Here is a 22,764-nt window from a genome sequence, read left to right as displayed (position 1 = left end):
ACTGATACAGAGAATATCAAAATATCCAGAAACTAATTCATCTGTTTCTTGTCTGCTTGGTGGGACTGTACTAACACAGCTGTGTTAGTGCTTTGGGAGAGGAAGTGCCAATGCCAAGTGTCACCGGTTGGTACTAGTAACTGCTGTTACTGATTTTGGGGGGAGCCATGGATAAAGAATATCTGATGGAATATTCACAGAAATAGTGGAAAGAAGAAAAGAAAACAAAACAAACACCCTTTTAAATCCCAGGATTTATTTTATATATACGTATATATAAAATATCTCTGTGTGTGGATATATATATACACACACATGTATGTAGGATTGTGATCAGTGGTGCGGAGTTCACCTGAAGGCCTGTAGCTAGCGGTGTTCCCCAGGGGTCAGTACTGGGTCCAGTCTTGTTCAACATATTCATCAATGACCTGGATGAGGCGACAGAGTGTACCCTTGGCATGTTTGCTGATGACACAAAACTGGGAGGAGTGGCCGACACACCAGAAGGCTGTGCTGCCATTCGGTGAGACCTGGACAGGCTAGAGTGTTGGGCGAAGAGGAACCTCGTGAAGTTCAACAAGGGAAAGTGTAGGGTCCTGCACCTAGGGAAGAATAACCCCAGACACTGCTGGAAGGCAGTTCAGCAAGATGACCGTGAGCCAGCAATGTGCCATGAAGGCCAATGGTATCCTGTGGTGCATTAAAAAGAGCATGGCCAGCAGGTTGAGGGAGGTCATCGTCCTCCTTTACTTTGCCCTCCTGAGGGCATAACTAGAGTTCTGTGTCCAGTTCTGGGCTCCCCAGTTCAAGAAAGACAAGGAACTACTGGAGAGAGTCCAGTGGAGGGCTACAAAGATGATCAAGGGAATGGAGCACCTCTCATATGAGGGAAGGCTAGGAGACCTGGGTCTGTTTAGCCTGAAGAAGAGAAGACTGAGAAGGGGTCTTATCAATGCTTATAAATATCTAAAGGGTGGGTATCAAGAGGATAGGGTCAGGCTCTTTTTCGTGGTGCCCAGTGACAGGACAAGGGGCAATGGGCACAAACTGGAAAACAGGAAATTCCATCTGAACATGAGAAAAAACTTTACTTTGAGGGTGACAGAGCACTGGAACAGGCTGCCCAGAGAGGTTGTGGAATCTCTTTCTCTGGAGATACTCAAAGCTCGCCTGGATGCGTTCCTGTCCAACTTGCTCTAGGTGGACCTGCTTTGGCAGGAGGGTTGGACTAGATGATCTTTGAAGGTCCTTTCCAACCCCTACTATTCTGTGATATATAAAATTGTATATATACCTATATAAAATATACATTAAATAATACATATATACATGTAAAGTTACTACATAGTAGTGCACTGCCAGAATATTATTGCATATATTTGATTTTGAGTAATCGACTTCAGAATTTTGAAAAACAAACAAACAAAAAAAATAAGCCCACAAATTTATGCAAGCTTAACGGAAAACTCCCAAGATTTTATTGCTGTGTTATTCTTGGGTGTTTTCTTTCCTGAGTAACAATATGTAAGAGCTGAAATTCAAGCTTACTAATAGTCAGAGGGCTTCTCCCTGCTCTTTCTGGCCAGAGCTGTTATAAGTGACCCAGAGCAATCCATGCGTGCAGATGTTTGCAAGGAAGCTCATGGACTTCTGGGATTTGGGACAGCACCAATGCGTTTTAGAAAAAGAACGCTGCATGAAACAAAGTAAGTTTTCTCTAGTGGTCATTTTTTTTACAGATATATTTTCTGCTGTATTTTTTTTATGATTTTGGGCTCTGTGAAGTCTGTTTGCCTTTCCAGATGTTTTATTTCTGGCTTGGATCTACCAGCTTCATGTGAGGCCTTTTTTATAGCCTCCCCATGCTTGTAATTGCCTGGTGGGACCTTTTTATGTAGATTCTCTATGTATAATGATTGATTCATAGAATTTATAAAACCTGGGAGAACATTCTTAAGCTTATATTGATACTGTTCATCACAGGGTTTTGCCAGCCTTTTCTGAGCTGTTGAATGTTTGCAATCTTGTCACATCCTTTTAGAGCTTCTTATCCTGAGGTGCATAAAATTGCATAAATATGCATCCGTCAATGCTAATGCAGATCTTCACAATATAATCATACTTTTCTTTCATGTTTTGATTTCTACTGCAATAATTAACCATATTGGCATTTAAGTGTCACTCCTGGCCTGTGAGCATTGAAATAGTAACTCCAAGGGCTTAAGAAAAACTGAGAAAATATTGTGATCCATAAAATTAAATGAATCTGCAGGTCTGAGTTTTGTTCTGTTAATCTTTCTCAACATGCAGGCAAACATCTCCGCTTTGTGTGTTTTAACATCCTGCTTTAAAGTCTTTCTCAACAAATGCCATCTTTGTATTCTTAAAAAAAAACCAAAAAAAAAACAAAAAAAAAACCCAAAAAAAGCCCTAGGTGGGTAAAGAAGTCCCAACCTGGGTATTTTTGCAAGTAAACACATTGATTGGTGGATGTATGGTGAGTGGTAGAGGTTTAATTCTTGATATAAGTGTATGTAAACAAAATATTCCATTCATATCTGTGCCTTCTGTGAATGTACTCTTGTATTATATAATTACAGAACACCTTCCACATTACTACTCTTGCTTTCTAATTCAGCTACGAGGGATCATCTCCTCAGCCAGTTGCCAAGGATACCGTATTTCACATTTTTTGCTGTTTTGAAACAGTTGATTTTTATGTAACGTTTCTCCATAAGTATATAGGTGTCATTACCGTGCTGCATTATTTTCACAGAATAAGGACAAAATCAGGATTAACTGAAAACATGCTCTCTAACAAGCTACGCTTTGATAGTAGGATTATATCAAGGTAATCACAAATTTTGTGAAGCTTTTCAATTCTATGAATTTATCAATGATGATCTTTACCCTCTTGAAATAATTAATTGCACTGAACCTTTCTGTTCGCTATGTTTATAAAAAAAAAATGTGCTTTGTGGGTATATATATGCATACATGTATAATAAATTTTGACATGGCTGATGGATAGTGGCTTTACTGTCCCATTGTACAGTGTTAAGATGCATAAGTAATGTTATGTTACCATCATACCCATAGCTCTGTGCAGGACAGTTAGCACAGGGGCTGTGTAAAACAGTGCTCTTAGCCCTTGCACCTCAGGTAATTAAAAATTCTTTTAGCCTTGTCTTAGTATGTGGCAACCACTGTGGATGGAAAGGATGGCTTTGTGTCTTGTTTATAGCTCCTTACGTATTAAGTATAAAACTTGCAGGTTTGGGGCATTTTTGAAACTGTTCTGAATGGAGTAGCGGTGACATAATCATATTCTTCATCTTTGAAAGTGGCGCTTTTCTGAAGCAGTGAGTTGTATACTTGTTAGATGTAGCTGAGGATTCAGCCACATAGCTTCATATACCATAATGAATGCAGTAGTCCTGGTGTTAGTAATGCTTTAGTTAATGAGTGAAAATTACATTGGTGTACTAAAACATGAAGCCTTGAAACGTGTTTTTAATATTACAGAGAATAGAATATTGAGTAAAAGTATGTGTCCAAATCCAGAAGTTTTAATTCCACAGTGATTTAGAAAAAATAGTCAGATACCTCTTTCAAAGAAAAAGATTGTACAATATGCAACGTTGGAAATAAAATGCATATTCCAAATACAGATGTTATTTACATTTGGGTTGAATTGGGTTTATATAGATGCAAAATCATAAACATGCTTTCCAATTTTCCTTCTAGAAATGGTCACAGTATCACAGTATCACAGTATGGTAGGGATTGGAAGGGACCTCAAAAGATCATCTAGTCCAATCCCCCTGTCGGAGCAGGAACACCTAGACGAGGTTGCACAGGAAGGTGTCCAGGCGAGTTTTGAATGTCTCCAGAGAAGGAGACTCCACAACCTCCCTGGGCAGCCTGTTCCAGTGCTCTGTCACCCTCACTGAGAAGAAGTTTCTTCTCAAATTTAAGTGGAACCTCTTGTGTTCCAGCTTGAATCCATTACCCCTTGTCCTATCACTGGTCGCCACTGAGAAGAGCCTGGCTCCATCCTCATGACATTCCCCCTTTATATATTTATAAACGCTAATAAGATCACCCCTCAGTCTCCTCTTCTCCAAACTAAAGAGACCCAGCTCCCTCAGTCTTTCCTCATAAGGGAGATGCTCCACTCCCTTAATCATCTTAGTTGCCCTACGCTGGACTCTCTCCAGCAGCTCTCTGTCCTTCTTGAACTGAGGGGCCCAGAACTGGACACAATATTCCAGATGCGGTCTCACCAGGGCAGAGTAGAGGGGAAGGAGGACCTCTCTCGATCTGCTAACCACCCCCCTTCTAATACAGCCCAGGATGCCATTGGCCTTCTTGGCCACAAGGGCACAGTGCTGGCTCATGGTCATCCTGCTGTCCACCAGGACCCCCAGGTCCCTTTCCTCTACACTGCTCTCTAACAGGTAGCTCCCCATCCTATACTGGAACCTGGGGTTGTTTCTGCCCAGATGTAGGACCCTACACTTTCCCTTGTTGTATTTCATTAAGTTATTCCCTGCCCAAATCTCCAGCCTGTCCAAGTCTCTCTGGATGGCAGCACAGCCCTCTGGCGTGTCAGCCACTCCTCCTAGCTTAGTGTCATCAGCAAACTTGCTGATAGTACACTCAATTCCCTCATCTAAATCATTAATGAATATATTGAATAATATGGGCCCCAGTACCGACCCTTGAGGCACTCCGCTGGTTACCGGCCTCCAACTGGACTCTGCCCCATTAACTACGACTCTCTGGCTTCTCTCCTTCAGCCAGCTCGCAGTCCACCTAATTATCCGGTCATCCAGTCCACACTTCCTCAGTTTAGCCATGAGGATGCTGTGGGAGACCGTGTCAAATGCTTTACTGAAGTCAAGGTAGACCACATCCACCGCTCTGCCATCATCCATCCACCTCGTTATTTCCTCATAAAAGGCTATGAGGTTGGTCAAGCATGACTTCCCCTTGGAAAAGCCATGCTGACTGCCCCTAATAACCCTCTTATCCTTGATATGCCTTGAGAGGGCACCAAGGATAAGCTGCTCCATCAGTTTCCCAGGGATGGAGGTGAGGCTGACCGGTCTATAGTTACCCGGGTCCTCCTTCTTGCCCTTTTTGAAGACTGGAGTGACATTTGCTTTCCTCCAGTCCTCAGGCACCTCGCCCGTTTCCCAAGACTTGGTAAAGATGGTGGAGAGTGGTCCAGCAATGACTTCAGACAGCTCCTTCAGCACCCGCGGGTGCATCCCATCCGGACCCATGGATTTATGGATGTCCAGGTTGCTTAACTGGTCTCTGACCCAGTCCTCATCAACTAAGGCAAACCCATCCATTGACTTGACTTCATCTGGGGTCTCAGCAGAACAGGACTCCTCAGGACAGCCCCCGACAGAGTAGACAGAGACAAAGAAGGCATTCAATAGTTCTGCCTTCTCTGTATCTTCTGTCACCAGGGCACCCACCCCATTCAGTAGTGGGCCTACATTGCCTCTGGTGTTAGTTTTATCTGCCATGTATTTGAAAAAGCTCTTCCTGTTGTCTTTGACCCCTCTTGCCAGGTTTAACTCTAAGGAGGCCTTAGCTTTCCTAGTTGCCTCTCTACATCCCCTGACAGCAGCCCTGTACTCCTCCCAAGTGGTCAGCCCCTCCTTCCATGATCTATAAACTCTCTTCTTCCACTTGAGCTTGCCAAGCAGTTCCCTGTTTAGCCACACAGGTCTCCTAGCTCCCTTCCTTGACTTCCTACGTGTCGGGATGCTCTGATCTTGAGCTTGGTAGAAGCAGTCCCTGAATGCTGACCAGCTATCCTGGGCACCTTTACCTTCAAACAGCTTTGTCCACGGGATTTCCCCTAGTAATTGTTTGAAAAGGCCAAAGTTTGCCCTGCTGAAGTCCAGGGTTGCGATTCTGCTTGCTATTCTGCTTCCACCAGCCGAGATCATGAACTCCACCATCTCATGGTCGCTGCAGCCAAGGCAGCCTTCAACCTTTACTCCTTGCACCAGACCCTCCTTGTTAGTGAGGACAAGATCCAGCAGTGCACCTCTCCTAGTCGGCTCCTCCACCATTTGCATCAGAAAGTTGTCATCAATGCATTGGAGGAACCTCCTAGACTGAGGCTGGCTGGCTGTGTAGTCCTTCCAGCAAACATCCGGAAAGTTAAAATCCCCCACGACAACCAGGGCCTGTGACTGTGAGGCCACTCTCAGCTGCCCATAGAAGGCCTCATCAACTTCCTCCCCCTGATCTGGTGGCCTGTAATAGACACCCACAACAGTGTCACCCCTGCCAGCCTGTCCCTTAATCCTCACCCACAGACTCTCAACTTGCTCCTCAACTGAACGTGGACAGTACTCGGTACATTGTAGTTGCTTTCTCACGTAAAGGGCAACTCCACCACCTCGCCTGGCTGGCCTGTCTTTCCTGAAAAGGACATAGCCACCCATGACCACATTCCAGTCATGTGAGCTGTCCCACCATGTCTCTGTAATTGCCACCAGATCATAATCTCCTGACCGAACAAGAGTTTCTAACTCTTCCTGCTTATTCCCCAGTCGTGATGCTTGTAGAGAGTTGATTGGATTTTTTTTCACATGTGACAGATCCCTTACTGTGTATGAATTTCGACAGTTTGGAAAAAATAGGTAGGATAAATTACTTTTTAAAACGGTTTTAGAAAACATTTTCCACTGTATTTAAGAAACAAATAAATTTAATTCTTTTAATATCAGTTTTGAATTATGTTTCACAGAACAAATGCCTTGCCTTTTATTCAGAAGGGAGTTTATCAACATCAACGTGGACAAAAGAAGGGAAAAGCTTATGATCTTAGTGACTTCTATATTGTAAGTATTCTTTCGTTGAATATAAATCGCTTTTGTTGGTGATTTGGAAGTAATATTTAGATATTCGAGTTGAAAATTGTGATCTATCTTTCCGAGAAGACCAAAAGTCTTTTCATTCAGTAACATTTTCGAATTTAAGATTTTCAGGAGTCTGGATTATTTTGCTGCCCCACATTTTAGAGTTTCCGGTTTTGGCCTCAAATTAAGCTATAGTTTGTAATTTTCCCACTAGAGGGCACAAGACTGCAGACAGTGTAGTCCTTTTTGTAGGCAAAATGAACAACTCGGGAAGGAGAGTCCTGAAGGTGTAGACCAAAGCACTTGTTAAAAATTAATAAACTTTGCAAGGTCTGCTGGCTTTTTTGACACGAGGAAATGATTAAATATATTTTTACACATGAGGAAATTGCAAATTAATTAGTTTTAACCTGAAGTTTGAAAATGTTTACCACTAGCTGTTTAGAGTACAGTGGTAAACAGTGGTAAACTTCATCTACCAGCTAATTTGATGGGTAACTACAAATCACATTGCATCTTCTGCATTGTTGTACTTCTGTACTGGGTTAAGTGTTCCTAGTTTATAAATACTTGAGCAGTTTTTCAAGTACAGTTTTTTCACTTTCTTCACATCCTCCTGCAAATCTTAAGTTTACAGCAAAGACTGTGTTTGAATGAAGTATTGAAAGTAAAAGAGACAACATTAGTTTTTAGAGTGTTTTGTCTAATCACCTGCCTAATCCTAACTGTTTACCTGTGGCTATGATATGAGTTTCCAAGATGAAATATAATACTTTCTTTATGGCATGGAGGTTGAAGCTATTTTTTAGAGATTTTTTTTTTTTTTAATTTTTATTGTCTGTGTATCTTTGCAACCTGCAGATGGAAATGTGTTATGAATAAACATGCATCCTAAAGCCATCCAGAAAATGTACTGCGACTGAGTTCAATAGCTCTTTGGAATGATATTGTATCTGTGAATCTCCATATCTGCAAACTAGGTTTCTGGGCTGGCATTAAGATATAAAAATCTCTTACGAAGTCCAAATGATTGAGACACTGGCACAATAGCAGTGTCTCTGTCTCCTTCTTAATTTATGAGTTTTGGAGGCTTTATAACCCAAGTCTGCATGGGTATTACAGTTAGAGCTACTGCTGCTTTAGATTCTTCTCAGCATTCTTTGCTTTTAGTTTGCTGCTTTTGTTTCTCTCCCCTTCCCTCCTCTTCTGAACCAAAAAAACATCTTTAATTTTGCAGAACATGTGAGGTGTGTCCTCTGTCCCCAACTTTGAGGGAAGGGGAATTTGTAATACTCAGAAGAGACGATACTGGGTAGTAGAACTCTATGCTACTAATAACGTGTTCTTATTCAATATTTATTAGTGAAATCTAGCAATTTTAAAGAATAACTTTTTAAACATTGCAGGAATGATTTGGACTTTGGGAAGGCTACGTTTTAGTTGTTTGTTTATCTCAAGTATGCTTTTAGGTCATTGAAAATAACTGGAGGGTTTCTTCTAGTCTGAGAGAACTCATGGAATCAATGTGGTACCTTCTGTGATGCTCTTCTGTGGTCCAGTGAGTTTTGGATGAAGGATGAAGGAAAAGAAAAATTGAAAAGTAGAGCCTGGCTGAGAGAGCAACAATCTGTAGTCTTATGTTTCTCAGCTGTAGATTAGGCAACAGTAGGCCCTCTTACTAGACAAACTTCTATGTAGAGGATAATGTGTCATCTTGGAGCCTGCAGCTGTTTTTATTTAGTACTAGAAGGGCTCTGTTAAGAAGGTTAACTGACCTTGGCTACACCTTTTCATCATTTTGTACTAAGGCTTTTAACAGTCATACTTCTTGAAGGTCTTGCAGTATGTATTTTATGAAATATACCACCTATTTGTAAATCATTACATGCTTTACCAACAGGGAGCTAACCTAACTTTCCGAAGTTTTGATCATAACCTTCCAGAAAGTTTTAAGCAGAACCCAGTTCTCACCCTTCGTGTGATAAGTATTGATGAAGCAGCTATGGATTTTCTAAAGTAAGTGCAGCTTAATGTTTTTGAAATTACCTCTCCTTCCTTAAACGAAAAACATTTTTTTAATAAGAGCTTCTAATATCTTATGACTTATGCTGCTAAAAAAAATATCTGTATTTAGGCTGTTGTGTCCTCAAACCAGGACATGTCGTTAGGAGAAATTAGTAATAGATGTTAGTGGGTGTTCTGTAATTCAATGACATTCTAGATAGATAAAAAGTAATTTTAAAATAAGAATTAATTAAATTATGAAACTGTCTCATTTGCTTTGTTTGAAGTCAGATGTTTTTATATACAAATCAAATAATGGAAATTTTCTTATGTGATGAACTAAAATACTACGCCTGGAGAAAAATGCTTTTTTAGTGATCACCATTGTTATAATTGAGTCTCTTGTGAAGCTTATGTTAAAAGCTGGTATGGTATCAGTCATGATAACTCAAGTGTTTGAACACAGGCAGGGGAAGGATTGGAGGTTTCTCACTCTGTTTTTTCTTTTTCATTTTCTTTTTCCTTCCTTTTCCTATCCCTTCATTTTTCCAGATATCGCCCCATGTTGAAGACTTCAGGCACGGGGACAGGATTTCTGCACTTACTCTTTCAAAATAAGTTTTAGTAAATTATGTTGTTCCATAGTCGGAAAAATGGGAATTTCTTAGAGCTTTTTCAAATGGTTAGATGAATGTTAATCTTTGAGTATGAGTTATTTTTGAAGGTAATATTCTTATCTCAGTATCTATACAGTAGTAAACTTTCTAGGGAATGAAGCATCTTTCTCTGGGTTTTCTGGGTTTTATTGTGAGTGTAGTGGTTCTTAGCACAAATAAAATCTTGGTATAAAATTTATTGCACTGCTATGTTGCCTGAACATGGAAGTTACTTAACAGTGTTGGAAATATAGTCAAGAGTTTGATTACTCAAATTTTGGTGAGGAGTGTTAGCCAATAGCAGATGTTACAAGTAGAAATTTTCCTAAAATCATGGAATCGTAGAAAAGGAACCTCAAGAGGGTCTCTAGTCCAACCCCCCGTGCTCAGAGCAGAGTTTACTACAGCAGGTTGCTCAGGGCTGCATCCAGTTGAGTTTTTTTAATATCTTCAAGCATGGAGACTCTGCAACCTCTGTGGACAACGTATTCCAGTGTTTGATCACCCTCACAGTACAAAAGTGTTTCCTGATGTTCAGAGGGAACCTCCTGTGTTTCAGTTTGTGCCCATGGCCTCTTGTCCTGTTACTGGGCTCCGCTGAGCAGAGCCTGTCTCAGTCTTCTGTCAGGTATTTATACACACTGATAAAATCCCTCAAGCCTTCTCTTCTCCAGGCTAAACAGTTCCAACTCTCCCAGCCTCTCCTCATATATCAGGTGCTTCAATCCCTTCTTGACTAGGAACAGCAATAACAGAATCTCAATTAAATACATTCACTATCCAAAGCCTACCTTTGTTAGCACAACTTAACTGACTATTATTTTTATTTCTGCCAGTGTTTAGACGCATGAAGCTTGTTTTCAGTTACGGTAATATTCACTTTAAGGTCCCTTTACAGGGAAAGCTCTGCAAAGGAGCCATAGTGAGCTAAAAGTACATAAAACAGTAAATTCAAATGTAATTGGTTATAGAAATATATAGTTATATGAAGCTTAGTGCTAATTGTTCCCTCTCTGCAAGGTTTCCATGAAATAAAAACCAATATAGTTTAATTTCAGATAGTTTATGTAAGACACTTTAAATTTCAGAAGCTTATCATTCTGGTAAACAACTTTTTCTTTTGTTTGTTGCTAATCTTATGCCTGTGGAATTTGGAGTTGATCCACTGTTATCTCTGAAGGCTCCAGAAAGAATACGTGCTCACTGGGTTATAATTTTGGATTTTCCGCTACCTCTGGTGGAACAGACTGTTTCTTTTTTATACTCTCTCTCTGTGCTCTTTCCATTAGTGTTTAAATTTCAAATTGTGAAGTCTGTCCTTTTCTTCTGAATGGGAGTGTTATCAAACAGTATTCTCTGGTGCATAACTCTTGAATTGAGTCCTCTTACCTCCATTACTGTACTCAGAGAATCCTGCTCAGGTACAGTCCAAACGGTCTATTGCAGGTTTTCAGGAGCAGCTATGCCCTGCTGTCACAAGCCATGAATCTTTTGTTTTACATGTGTTTTAGAGAGAGCATGCTGTCCTCTGTAGGTGGTTGTTGACTTTCCGGTTTAGGTGGTTTGATATAGACAAGCTTTTAGGGACTTCATAATGGGAGATACCCAAGGTGGTGATGAAAAGTCTTAATATGCAGCAGAGAGGTAAGTCTTTGGCCTCAGAAACCAGGAGGAGTACTCCATGTCAAAGCACTGGTGAGCAAGCAGCTCAAAATTGACAGTAGTACTTTTGCATTTGCCTTCCTATTCTGATTAAAATAACTGTTGGACTTCCCCCCCCAATAGATTCTTCCCTAGTATTTTTTTATCAAAGTCTATAATAATTTTTGATGGGGGTTTCTGGGAAGCTCTTCTCAGAAGGGAATCACAAAATTTAACCGTAATTCTTAGATCATACCCGAGATATGCTTATCCAGGTTTTGATCTACACTCTTGCTATTTCTCTTCTAAAGGGAGATTTGTAGCTACTTCATGTTATTTTCTATTGATAACTAAATGTAGTTGCTTTAACAAACTCTTCTAGTGGCCTGAGCTGAAGATTAGGACTGTCTTTAAATAAATTTTTGGATATTTTACAGACAGGAGGAATTACGCATGATTAATGCATTAGTAGAGGAGCTGCTAATGGAATATTGTCAGAACAGAATTTCTGCATATCTGCAGCTATTGTGTGTGCCATCTCAAACTCAAGCAAGTCGATACTATGCTTATAAGGGTAGTATAAGAATGAAATATGAAGCTCAATATGTGTTTTTTATTACAGCTGTTTTGAATTCAGTAATATTACATGTACTTTCACTAATGAAGATTAACTTTGATTATTTTAGAGCTTCTTCTGTGGAATTCAAGCAAGAGTGTTCCAAGCAAGTGGTTGATAACAGCAAAGTTTTCAAGAAGATTCAAGGTTTGTGTCTACCAGAACCAATTTAATTTTAATTTCTGTATTTTTATCTTTACAGTTCGATGCAAAGAATAGTAACATTAATGAAATTAAACAGAAGTTAGATATTCTGATAAATGTTATTAGAATCTGATACCAGAATAAATCAATTATAAGAATACTTTCTCCTCTCTCTTTCTTTAAATAAACAGGCTGGCTAAAGATAGTGGAGACAGTATAGAATAATTGTGAATGCGGTCAATAAAATGTTAATCTCTGTGTTGACATAATCTGAAAAAATGCTGAAGCATAATGCCAATCCTATGTTAAACTGGCATTGAATTTTAAAAGTTACAGTTAATTTTGTCCTAGATACTTCTTTAGGCCATTTCTTTTTATAATTTCTTTTGATAGTCTTTAATATTATGCATATTAAAATATGTGAGTACAATTGAGTAGTATATTCTGGAACATGTAATTAAATTTTACCAGGTTCCTACCTACAATCTTTAGAACAAAGGCAAAGTTTTGTGTTTAAAATTATGGAAAGATGTTTATGCAGTGCTGTGTATTACCTTTGTAACCTGTGGTCAACAAAAACTGTTGAACTGAACAGCTTCCAGGTCGCAGAATCTCCACTATTTACTGTCATTAGCTGAACCTGTTTTAAGTAAGCACTCTTTGGTCACTAAAATCTGTTTGGACAGTTTCGTTTAGAAAAATCATTGGAATAATAAATTAGGGATATTTTTAAATCTTAATAGTTATTCCTTGTTTTCCTTGCGTAATAGACACAAATTGATTTCTCAATTATCTGACTACATCTAAGATTTGCTGGTGTGGCTTGGAAGAAGGTTACATGTATATACTTCAAGACATCTTTTAACATATGTCTGAATTTGAACTTTACTGGAAAAAACTTTCTTCATTCCCCGTCCCCCCTATTTGGCTTTATAATTGTAGATAAAAGTAATCTGAAGATATAATAATATCAGGTGATTTCTGTTAACAGAGTATGCTGAGAAACTCAGACATCCTTAAAGTAAACCTGCTACCTAGAGATTTTGATAAGGCTGTTATTTTTACCGTAGAAATAGTTCTCTCTATATCCTTTTGGAATGATTTTGCAGAATTACTTACATTTGTTCCTGTTTCCACGTGTATTTAACGTGCTTGAACAATGAAAGAGCAACTGTGTGTCCCATAATGGAATGTAATACCAAAGTAGTGTTCCTAAATTGCTTTGTATGTTGAGTCACGGTTTGTAATCAATTCTAGCAGAAGTAAGCAGTTTTATAATCTGAGCACATAAAGGGATGATACCCGTTTTTCCTTTCCTTCCCTAATCTCTTTAAATGTTTTGTTGGATGTTGGCTGCTGCTTTATATGATTTCTACTTAAATGTGAAGTAACTGATAGTTTCATTTTGAAATGACATTCTCTCATCAAAGATAAGGGAGCCTGGATGTGTGGTTGTGTCATTTTAACCAGCAGTGTCCTAAGTAGTTGTGGTTTACTTTTATATCAGCTCCATAGCATGTGGCCAACTTCAGGTAAACATTGTGTCCTTTATTTCTCTAAATCCTCAGGTGTACTCAGAGAGACAATAAGGAAAAGAGCAGTTCGGGTTATAACAAGCTTAGGAAAGCATTTCCGACACGTAGACAAGAATAGAAATGGTTTTCTTTCTCAGGCGGACTTTAAAGAAGCTCTAAAAGCATTCCATTTGGAAATACCTGAAGGGGTAAGTCTAGCTGAAACTGTAATCATGGGTATTATCTTACTTTAATTTATAGAATCACTTCCTTTCTTTGCTTAAATCTGTAGTTTAATAGCTATTTTTTTAACTTTTTTTTCCTCTTATGGTATATTGGCATTTGTGAAGTTCCTAAAAATAATTAAAAAAAAAATAATGTACAAATGTGCGATCTTCTTACGTCATGAAGAAGAAAGTGGGATTGCAATCCATTTTTTTCCTTTTTTGGCCTTTTAAAAATAATTCATATGATGCTATTTACTTACCTTTTTTTTGCGGGTTTTACTGTTTTAAAAACAGCCCACAGCTATCAAAACTGCAAATAATGTCAATTACGGTCATCGGTGACTGATGTTGGCTTGCATTATTTTAATGAATCTTTGAGTCAGTTTTGATTTGTAAGTTGGTTTTTTTGTGAGAATACTGTAATTTCCTATTACAGCAATTGTTTTATTCTAGGACATAGTGAAGAACTTTGGCAAAATATTTTTAAATTGCAGGACTTTGAATCCTTATGGCTTATTCTTGATGATAGCAAGAGTGATAAGGTCGACTATGGAGAATTTACTCGTGCCATATTTGGAGAAATGAATGAATATCGCAAAGCATTTGTAAGAAAAGTAAGTTTGGTTGCAGATATTCTAGGTGTAGATATTTTGCAGTCCAACTTTGAAGTTGGTCATTCGTCACGTTCTGGTTGTTGGGGTTTTTGTTGTTGTTTTTCTTGAATTGTACATCTGGCAATTGACTTTTTAAACTTTCAGATCAATTTATGAAACATAAATTAGAAGACTGCATGCTGTTCCATTGTTGAATTAGTTAATTTTGAACTCTAGAATTAATTCCTTTATTATTTTGACTTTATGCGTATGTGTGCTATTCTTACAGTTCAGTCCAGTGTATAAAGCATCTGGCACCCTGAAACTATCTCTTCCAGAAATCTGTTGTCCTGGTTTTTGAGGTAAAACGGGATCAATTTCCTAAACCACGACACCTTATTTTGGCACGTCACTGAATCTGTGTGCAGATTTTTTTCCTCGTTGTCTGAAATAGAGGCAATAATGCTTGCCTCATTTGAGACCTACAATTGGAGTCATTATTTGTGAGAATTCTGATATTTGAAATGCCCTTTTTTATATGATTATAATGTAATGTGGAGCTGTTTGCAGTATGAAACACTGATTACAAACCAGCCAATAGAGTAGTGACTGGATATCAAGATAAATGACACGTACTTTCATACTTTTAATTATGGAGGATCTGACTCTTGTAGCCTTATGTATTGAGCATGTGTATTTGAGTAAACTGAAATGAAAACGAAGCTGCTGCTAACAGTGCTGAAGAGGCTGTGTTGACGCCTGTCAGAATGACGCAGGAACCTTAGTAATTGGAAGAGGCAGAAGGGAAGCAGCTTAACGTCTGGTTCTAAGGATGAGCTAGAAATTTTGGAGAGAAGACAAATTTTTTTGAGTTGATGAGGGGACCTACATTTGATGTGAAAGCTCTTGAGATAAAGTAATCGTGAAATTCCATAATCTAGAATAATTTTCAGGTGTCTGGTGCCTTACATAAAATAGGTAAGTTGACATAATCCATTGCACAAGATCTAAAAATACATGCTAGGTAGTTAAGTATATTTGATCTTTACATCTTTTCACTTCGGTGTTTTTTTTTCTTTTTCCTTATATGCTTATATGATTTTGTTTTTCCCCTTTATAGGCTTATATGAAACTAGATTTCAGCAAAACTGGGAGTGTGCCTATGGTAGATATCATAAAATGTTACTGTGCAAAGAAACATCCTCTAGTATTGGCAGGTAATTCACGAGAACAAAAAAAAATTAAAGTCTGCAACTACTGAAGTCATCTGTCAGCAGAGATACTAGATCCAGAAACTAGTTGCAAATAGAAACTGTTTTAATAGTGGCTTAGACTTGAGCTGTTAAGGAGAACTTTTTTTCCTCTGATGAGCTATAATGTGTCTATCTGGAACAGGATTATAAATAATAAATGAGTTCATATAAACAATTTTAATACTTGCTTTTTATCAAGCTGCAAATACTGCATATATGCAGAGTAGCTCCTTTCCCTACCTGTGTAGGACTACATTTATGTAGTTTGTTCTCAGCTTTGGTGTGCAAGTTATCAGTGACACATATGATATTAGTAATTTTCACTTAGGAGGATACTCTTATTTTCATATTACTGTTTTCCATTAAAATATGCAGGGTTTCCAACTGACACCGAATGTACTCAGCACTTGAAGTTCCTTCTGAATAAATTATTCATTTATTTCTGGGACAGGATTGTCATCCTTTACAGAGGAAGTGTTGGTGCCTTCATTATTTTTTCAGGATTCTCAAAAATGTTTAAATGCTGCCATTGAAAAAATAGGAATTTAAATATTTGTATATCGGTTCCTAAAATAACATCTCCATGTACCAAACTAGTCGTTGTGAAGTCTCCCTAGTGTCTTGACCCTTTCTGTTTCATCTGTAGAAGAGAGGATGTTTTTTGTATTCCCAGTGATTTTATTGGTAACATATGAAGACACATGGTGGTATAGGGATGTTACATATGCAGTTTTTTCCCATGCTATAATGCTATATTTTTCCAATTTTTTTCTCAGTGCTATGAAATCATGTTGAGTATAGTCCTTATTGTCACTAAAATACACATCAATTGCAGAACACTTTTCGAATGCAAACTTGCATCTTGAGTTTTTCCTAAAGCTTTGAACTTGTAATAAAGCATACGTTTAATGTAATACAAGATAACTTCTGAATTACCAAAAATTTAATTAATGAATGCATTATTCAGTTTTTGCAGTCATTCGAAAAAAAAAAAAAACATCTTCCTGATTTCAAAGTTCATTGAAATTGACTATAGTTTCATACTTCTGTTGAAGTTTAATGCGATCATGTGCTATTAAAGCAGGATGATTTCTGCAGCTGGTATTAAGTGAGCCAATGACTTCATTCTGAAATAAGAATATTGATAATGTTCAAGAAAAAATATTTGCAAGCTAAAATTGGAAAGTTTCTTGTCTGAAATATATTAAATGCTATATATTCACTATTCTTGAAAATATATTTAATGGAAAAATATACTTCCACAGGCAAAGCTACAGAAGAAGAAATTAAATCGTCATTTCTAGAAACATTAGGAGAGTCCTGCAGCAACCCCAATGAAGTGTCCTATTCTGAGTTTGAAGATTACTATGAAGGATTAAGTATTGGAATCATGGATGACGAGGATTTTGTTAATATCTTAAGGAACCCTTGGGGAATTTAGAGTAGAAGATGACAAAAATGAAGAGGAGATATTTTCTAAACAAGGAGTGAGCTAAATAAGGGAGGATTTAGTATTGATATGCGTTACTTCATAATTAGTGTCTTAAACTGTTTTCAGGGACTGAAAATTTTAGATGCTTTCAGAATACATGGCAAATTTCTTAGAGTGTCTGTTGAGCTATGCTAACTGCTTTTTTAGTAGAAATGCTGTTCATTCCTTTTTATTGGAAATAATAAATGCTGTTCCCCATACCAAAATGTGTCCTTTGCTTGATATTAGAATAAAGTAGCCTATTTTAAAATAAGAGGGAATCACAATACTGAAATGCATGAAGGAGTATATGCAAGAGAAAATTTAGTTTTATGATGAATTGTGATAAAGCTTTAGATTTGACTGTTTAAATATCAGTGGTAGCTTTTCTTCAGAGTTTTCTACTTATAAAAATAATATGTTTATTCTCATAAAATTCTTTGTCTTGTTTCTTGTTTTTTATGCTGTTACTTAGCCTAAAAGAGAGCAGGTCACCCTTTTCCACTTCTGAGGATGTCTGCAGTACTGAAAGTGCAGAGATGTTCACACCAATTAGCCTTTGAACTACCATGTTGACCGTCTCGACTGATCTTATTTTTTCATTGGGCATCTGAAGCTGAGCATTGAATCACAAAGGTTTTAATAAGCACACATATATTTTTTTAATGCACTTCTTCCTTTCCTATATTTTGCTAGGTGAATTTCAAAATGAATACTTTATATTTAAATATCTGGTTTCTGTATTTTATATTGCTGTGATATTTTTTAACTAAAACTTAGCAATGATATCCTTTGTCAAACTGATACATAGCATTTCCTATCTGCTCTGAAAATAAAACAGAAAATTGAAAAAAAAAACCCAAAACAAACCACCTGTGTCACAACAAAAATTAAACCATGAATTAAAATATTCCTTGCTACTTCAAATATTCAGCCAGATATGCTTTTCAATGTGATACATTTTGTTAATTCTGTAAAATTCTTTGTGTTAAGGAATAAAAAATGTATTATTAATTATATATATACAGAGAGAGAGATAGAACCTCTGGATTCAATACACGTGTCACCAAAACTAACTATATGTTGAACTGCATTTCTTAAGCCTATGCAATTAAAATATATTAGTTTTCTTTGTGCTTGTCTGCCTGTTTTGAATTTAAAGTCTGTGGTTAACAGAACCTTCCTCTGACACAGAATTTGTGTTTCATAGGAATTTAAGGGCGGTGCTGAAACGAATGCTGAAATAAGGGAGTTTGGTCCACCTGTGGCTGACTAGTTTATTCTAGATATAGCACTTTCGTGTCCTAATAGCTTGTGCATTGTTATCTTTTGATTATTTGTGCCCTGTCCTCACTTGTAACTAGGATTGCAGTTTCTGCTCTAAATCCTCAAATGAGGGATTTTTGGGAGGTTCTTTTTGGGCTGCAAAAGTCTGTATGTATTTGTTTACAGAGAAAGGCAAATTCTGCCAATGCTTATTCTAAGCAAGAATCCTGATGTAGCTTATTATGATTTTTTTATTCCCCATTCCTCCTGGAATTTCTCCTGCTGGAACAATTTTATTAATTAGCGTTCTTGGAATTGGTGATTCTGAGGAGGGCAACTTCAGTTGGTTTTACAGGGATCTGCTTGTTAATGTGTCTGTTCAAGTAACTGAATAATATCATGTGACACTTTTATTAGTTTTTCAAAAAAACACCTACTCTCTTTAGACTTGTTCACTTAGGAGAGTTGTACCAACGTATAAAATTGTAGCTCAGTTTAATAAATGTGAAAGTGATTGTGAAATGAGGTATTGACATATTTATTTGTGCCATACTTAATTTTTTTTTTTTGCGATGTGTTTAGGAAAATTGTTCCATATTATCCTATGGAATGGAAAAATTGATGACAAGCGGGTGTATCCTTTGTGGGCCTGCTTATCAGCAAAGGCTCTATAGGTTACATCTACTGCAAATTAAGCGTTCTTTATTTTGCTCTTATCACTAAAATGAGGTGCTGTTATAAGAACATTATTTCCATAGCTTTGGTAGTCATGCATTGAAGACGGATCCTTAACAAGGTAATATATAATAAATTCTAAAGGTCAGAAATTTCCTGAAAATACAAGTAGGTACTCTGGTAATTGCATAAAACCTGCCAGGTATACAATTTCTGTTAATTATGAGGTCAGTTATGCATCAGTGGCTGCCTCAAAACATCAGGTATGATGTCTACAGTGAATTTTTGATGGAGCTCACAAAAGTAGTTTCCCATCTGCGCACTGTTTTTCGTTGTTAAACTGAAGATGGTAACAAAGAATTCAAAGCAACTTCTACCCAATGCTGGCCCACCGTGCTTACAGTTAGTAGAAGAAAACAGAAACTGTGTTCAAACCAGGGTCTGTCGTGTCTGGCTTCTTTTCATTAACACTGGTCTCAATGCCCTGATTAATTGCCTTCTGATTTGCTCTTATTTGCTTGTAAATGTTTGATGAACATGAATCCTTTTCTTGGATCAATGCTTTGTAGCTTTAAAACTTTCTGGAGGTGTCTGCTGGGGTTTACTGCCTTTAAATGTGTTTCAAACAAAACTTTTTCTACGTTTGCTACCTTTCTCAGAATTTCCCATGTTTTCTGAATTAGGATGGGTTCTTAGTTAGAAGTGGTGTTCTCAGAGAAGCTGGCTGGCTTCTTTCCTGAAACTCACAGCTTAATAAACCTAATTGTCTTCGTGCCATCCTGATTTACGCTTCTGCTACACAGTCTTAGCAACCTGCATTAAGAGAATATCAGAAGTGCATTATGCTACAGACGTATTTTCTCCTATTAGATGCACTTGTGTTGTTTAGCCTGGAGAAAAGAAGGCTGAGGGGATACCGTATCGTTCTCTACAACTACCTGAAAGGAGGCTGTAGCGAGGTGGGTGTTGGTCTCCTCTCCCAAGTAACAAGTGATAGGACAACAGGAAAAGGCCTCAAGTTGTGCCAGGGGAGGTTTAAATTGGATGTTAGGAAAAATTTCTTTACCAAAAGGCTTGTCAAACATTGGAACAGGGTGCCCAGGGAAATGTTGGAATCACTACCCCTGGAGGTATTTAAAAGATGGGTAGATGTGGTGCTGAGGGATGTGGTTTAGTGGTGGTTTCGGCAGTGTTTGATTGATGGTTGGACTCGATGATCTTAAAGGTCTCTTCCAACCTAGACAATTCTATGATTCTACATGCATGCTCCCAGAAGACAAGTGAAAATTAATGAAGTGATGTAACTCCTCACTCTCAAGGTCTATGACCACTTCATCAAATGAGTATGCACTGGCGATATGTCCTGGTTTGAGGTAAAACGGGACCAATTTTGTTCAGTAACTTTGTGTCTTAGCCTGGCCTCTTCTAATACTGAAATTGACAGCATATTGTGCAGGCCGCGACACAATGTTAGCTGGAATGTTCAAGAGCATTTTTAAAAAAGCCAAACACAAGTACACGTGCAAACCTTCAGTAGCTTCACTTTCTCCGCTAATGGAACTACAGCATCCTCACCTGGGATAGCGTTGCTGCGGAGAGGAGATATTCTTACTGATTCACACCCACAAACTTATTTCTCTTTCGTAAGAGTCACTGCCAGCTGATCAAATTTGGTGGGTCTTTTGGGGCCAGAAAAGCAAAAAGATTAAAAATGTAACTACCACTGTGTTCGTATGGAGGCGCTGTTTGGTTTGGGGATCTGGGGGTTTGTTTGGGGTTTTTTTGGTCATGTGGGTTTTGGGGGGTTTGGTTGTTCGGTTTGTTGGTTATTTTCTTTTTTTGAGCATGCTATCTCTAGATAATAAAAGAGAAAGTCTGGGACGGATTTCTTCTGTGTTGGTCTGTTAAGTCCATGGAAGAACAAAGCAGGTAAGTTTCTGTGGTAGAAAAAATGAAGGTAGAATATCACATGTACTTTTTCTGGATATTACTCCAGTAATTTCTCCTTCCTCTCCTTCATACTCGGCAATTCAAGAGACTGAGATAATTCTGTACTTGCTTTTCATGCTGTTAACCATCTCGTCTTTGAGAAGCTGAGTCAGAAGGACTCTGTTGTAATCATGAGGCATCTCCAGTGATGAAAGAGGCAAGTAGTATTTCCTTCCAGACCTATTTAGGCTATTTTTTCCACAGAGAACATGCACAATATTAACTGAACTGGAAGGTACTTGGGGAAGAAATGCGGTAAGACGGTACCTACATGATGACCCTACGAAATACGTTGTTTTGTGGCTCCTATACTTTTGTTGCACCCCTTTTTGATTGTGGGAAACTAGAGGCTTATATATGATAGAGAGAAAGTACCCTTCAGGAAAAAAAAAAAAAATCTGTTTATCACAGGTTTCTTAATGTTTATTATAGCATTTTATGTTTAACTGGAATTTATAGTATCTAAGTACTTGTTTGCTGGCTTTTTTTCTCCTCACTCATGTTATAGTTTGGATGGAATTAATTGGATTTGTGCATGGCAACTTCTTTGTCTGTTACTAAGGGCAGAATTTTGTGTGTCCAGCATCCCCAGAGGAGCAGCTTCAAAATAAGAAAAGTAATAACCACTTCTTTGTGGTTTGATTTTTTTGCAAGCTGCATTCTCATGGAAGATGTTTCATATTTTAGGATCTTTTGCTGGCTTGTGTATTTTTTAGCTCATTTCCTCTGACCTTTTGCTGTCATTTCCCCTCCCAGTTTTAGGAGAAAAGAGAAACCCGAGAAACTCTGGAAAAGGTAGAAAAAATGGTATTTAGAAGGTGTGCTGTCTAGGTATCTAACTGATGAGGATTCTCCCTGTAAAAACTTGACAATGCTTTCCAACTGCCCTTTTGAGTAGTCTCAAAGAACCTCTTTGGTGGACTCTTTCCAAGTAGACAAGGACCTGAGAGGTTTCTCCTCTCAGACAGCTGAGGTCAGCAGGCAGCCCCTCACAAGCACGTGTGAGAAGGTCTAACCTCATGGCTGGGAGCGGTGAAGGTGTCTGCTTCGGTCCCAGTGCTGATGTCGGCCTGCCTCGCTGCTGGGCTGTTTGATAACTGCCGTGACAGTGGCCTCCTTTCGTAACCCTGGTGGGGAGAGGCTTGTGGGAAGGAGGCTTCTTGCAGGCACTTAGCTATCTACCTACGTGCCAAGCTAGAAGAGCTTTTGCTGTCATGGAAAAGCTACTCTTTATAGGAACTTTTCAAAACATCAGCCACTGGAGCCCACAACAGAGGAAAGACATGGACTTGTTGCAGCAGGTCCAGAGGAGGGCCACGAAGATGAACAGAGGGCTGGAGCACCTCTCCTATGAAGACAGACTGAGACAGTTGAGATTGTTCAGCCTGGAGAAGAGAAGACTCCGGGGAGACCTTATTGCTGCCTTCCAGTACCTAACAGGGGCCCACAGGACAGCTGTGGAGGGACTCTTTACTGGGGCATGTAGCGAAAAGATGAGGGGGGATGGCTTCAAACTGGAAGAAGGTAGATTTAGATTAGATATTAGGAAGAAATTTTTCACTTTGAGGGTGGTGAGGCACGGGAACAGGTTGCCCAGAGAAGTTGTGGAAGCTCCGTTCCCAGGCGCATTCAAGGCCAGGCTGGATGGGGCTTTGAGCAACCTGGTCTGGTGGGAGGTGTCCCTGCCTATGGCAGGGGGGTTGGAACTTGATGATCTTCAAGGTCCCTTCCAACCTAAACCATTCTATGATTTGTACTGGTTAGCTGCAGACAAGTGTAATGGAGAAGGCAGAGGCTGCACAGAGATGAACTGGAGAGAAGA

At 38.5% G+C, this 22,764-nt stretch overlaps 1 protein-coding gene across 1 annotated transcript in view; it reads left to right on the top strand.

Annotated features, from left to right (window-relative positions):
* CAPS2 (calcyphosine 2) overlaps window positions 1-18,108 on the top strand; it is a 33,993-nt gene extending 15,885 nt beyond the window's left edge. Inside the window, exons 9-18 of the mRNA XM_082498375.1 lie at window positions 1,587-1,706; window positions 2,777-2,851; window positions 6,585-6,674; window positions 6,782-6,875; window positions 8,794-8,909; window positions 11,881-11,957; window positions 13,523-13,677; window positions 14,190-14,309; window positions 15,409-15,505; window positions 16,807-18,108. Of these exons, the coding sequence (XP_082354501.1) occupies window positions 1,587-1,706; window positions 2,777-2,851; window positions 6,585-6,674; window positions 6,782-6,875; window positions 8,794-8,909; window positions 11,881-11,957; window positions 13,523-13,677; window positions 14,190-14,309; window positions 15,409-15,505; window positions 16,807-16,982 (1,120 nt within the window). The 3' untranslated portion in view covers window positions 16,983-18,108. The remainder of the gene's footprint in view (window positions 1-1,586; window positions 1,707-2,776; window positions 2,852-6,584; window positions 6,675-6,781; window positions 6,876-8,793; window positions 8,910-11,880; window positions 11,958-13,522; window positions 13,678-14,189; window positions 14,310-15,408; window positions 15,506-16,806) is intronic.
* The last annotated feature ends 4,656 nt before the right edge of the window (window positions 18,109-22,764 follow it).

Source organism: Vanellus vanellus, assembly GCF_965231255.1.
Source record: "Vanellus vanellus genome assembly, chromosome: 1".
In the NCBI taxonomy this organism is placed as follows: Eukaryota; Metazoa; Chordata; class Aves; order Charadriiformes; family Charadriidae; genus Vanellus; species Vanellus vanellus.
The sequence above is the reverse complement of the archived record's forward strand: the minus strand, read 5'-3'. Positions and strand labels throughout refer to the sequence as shown.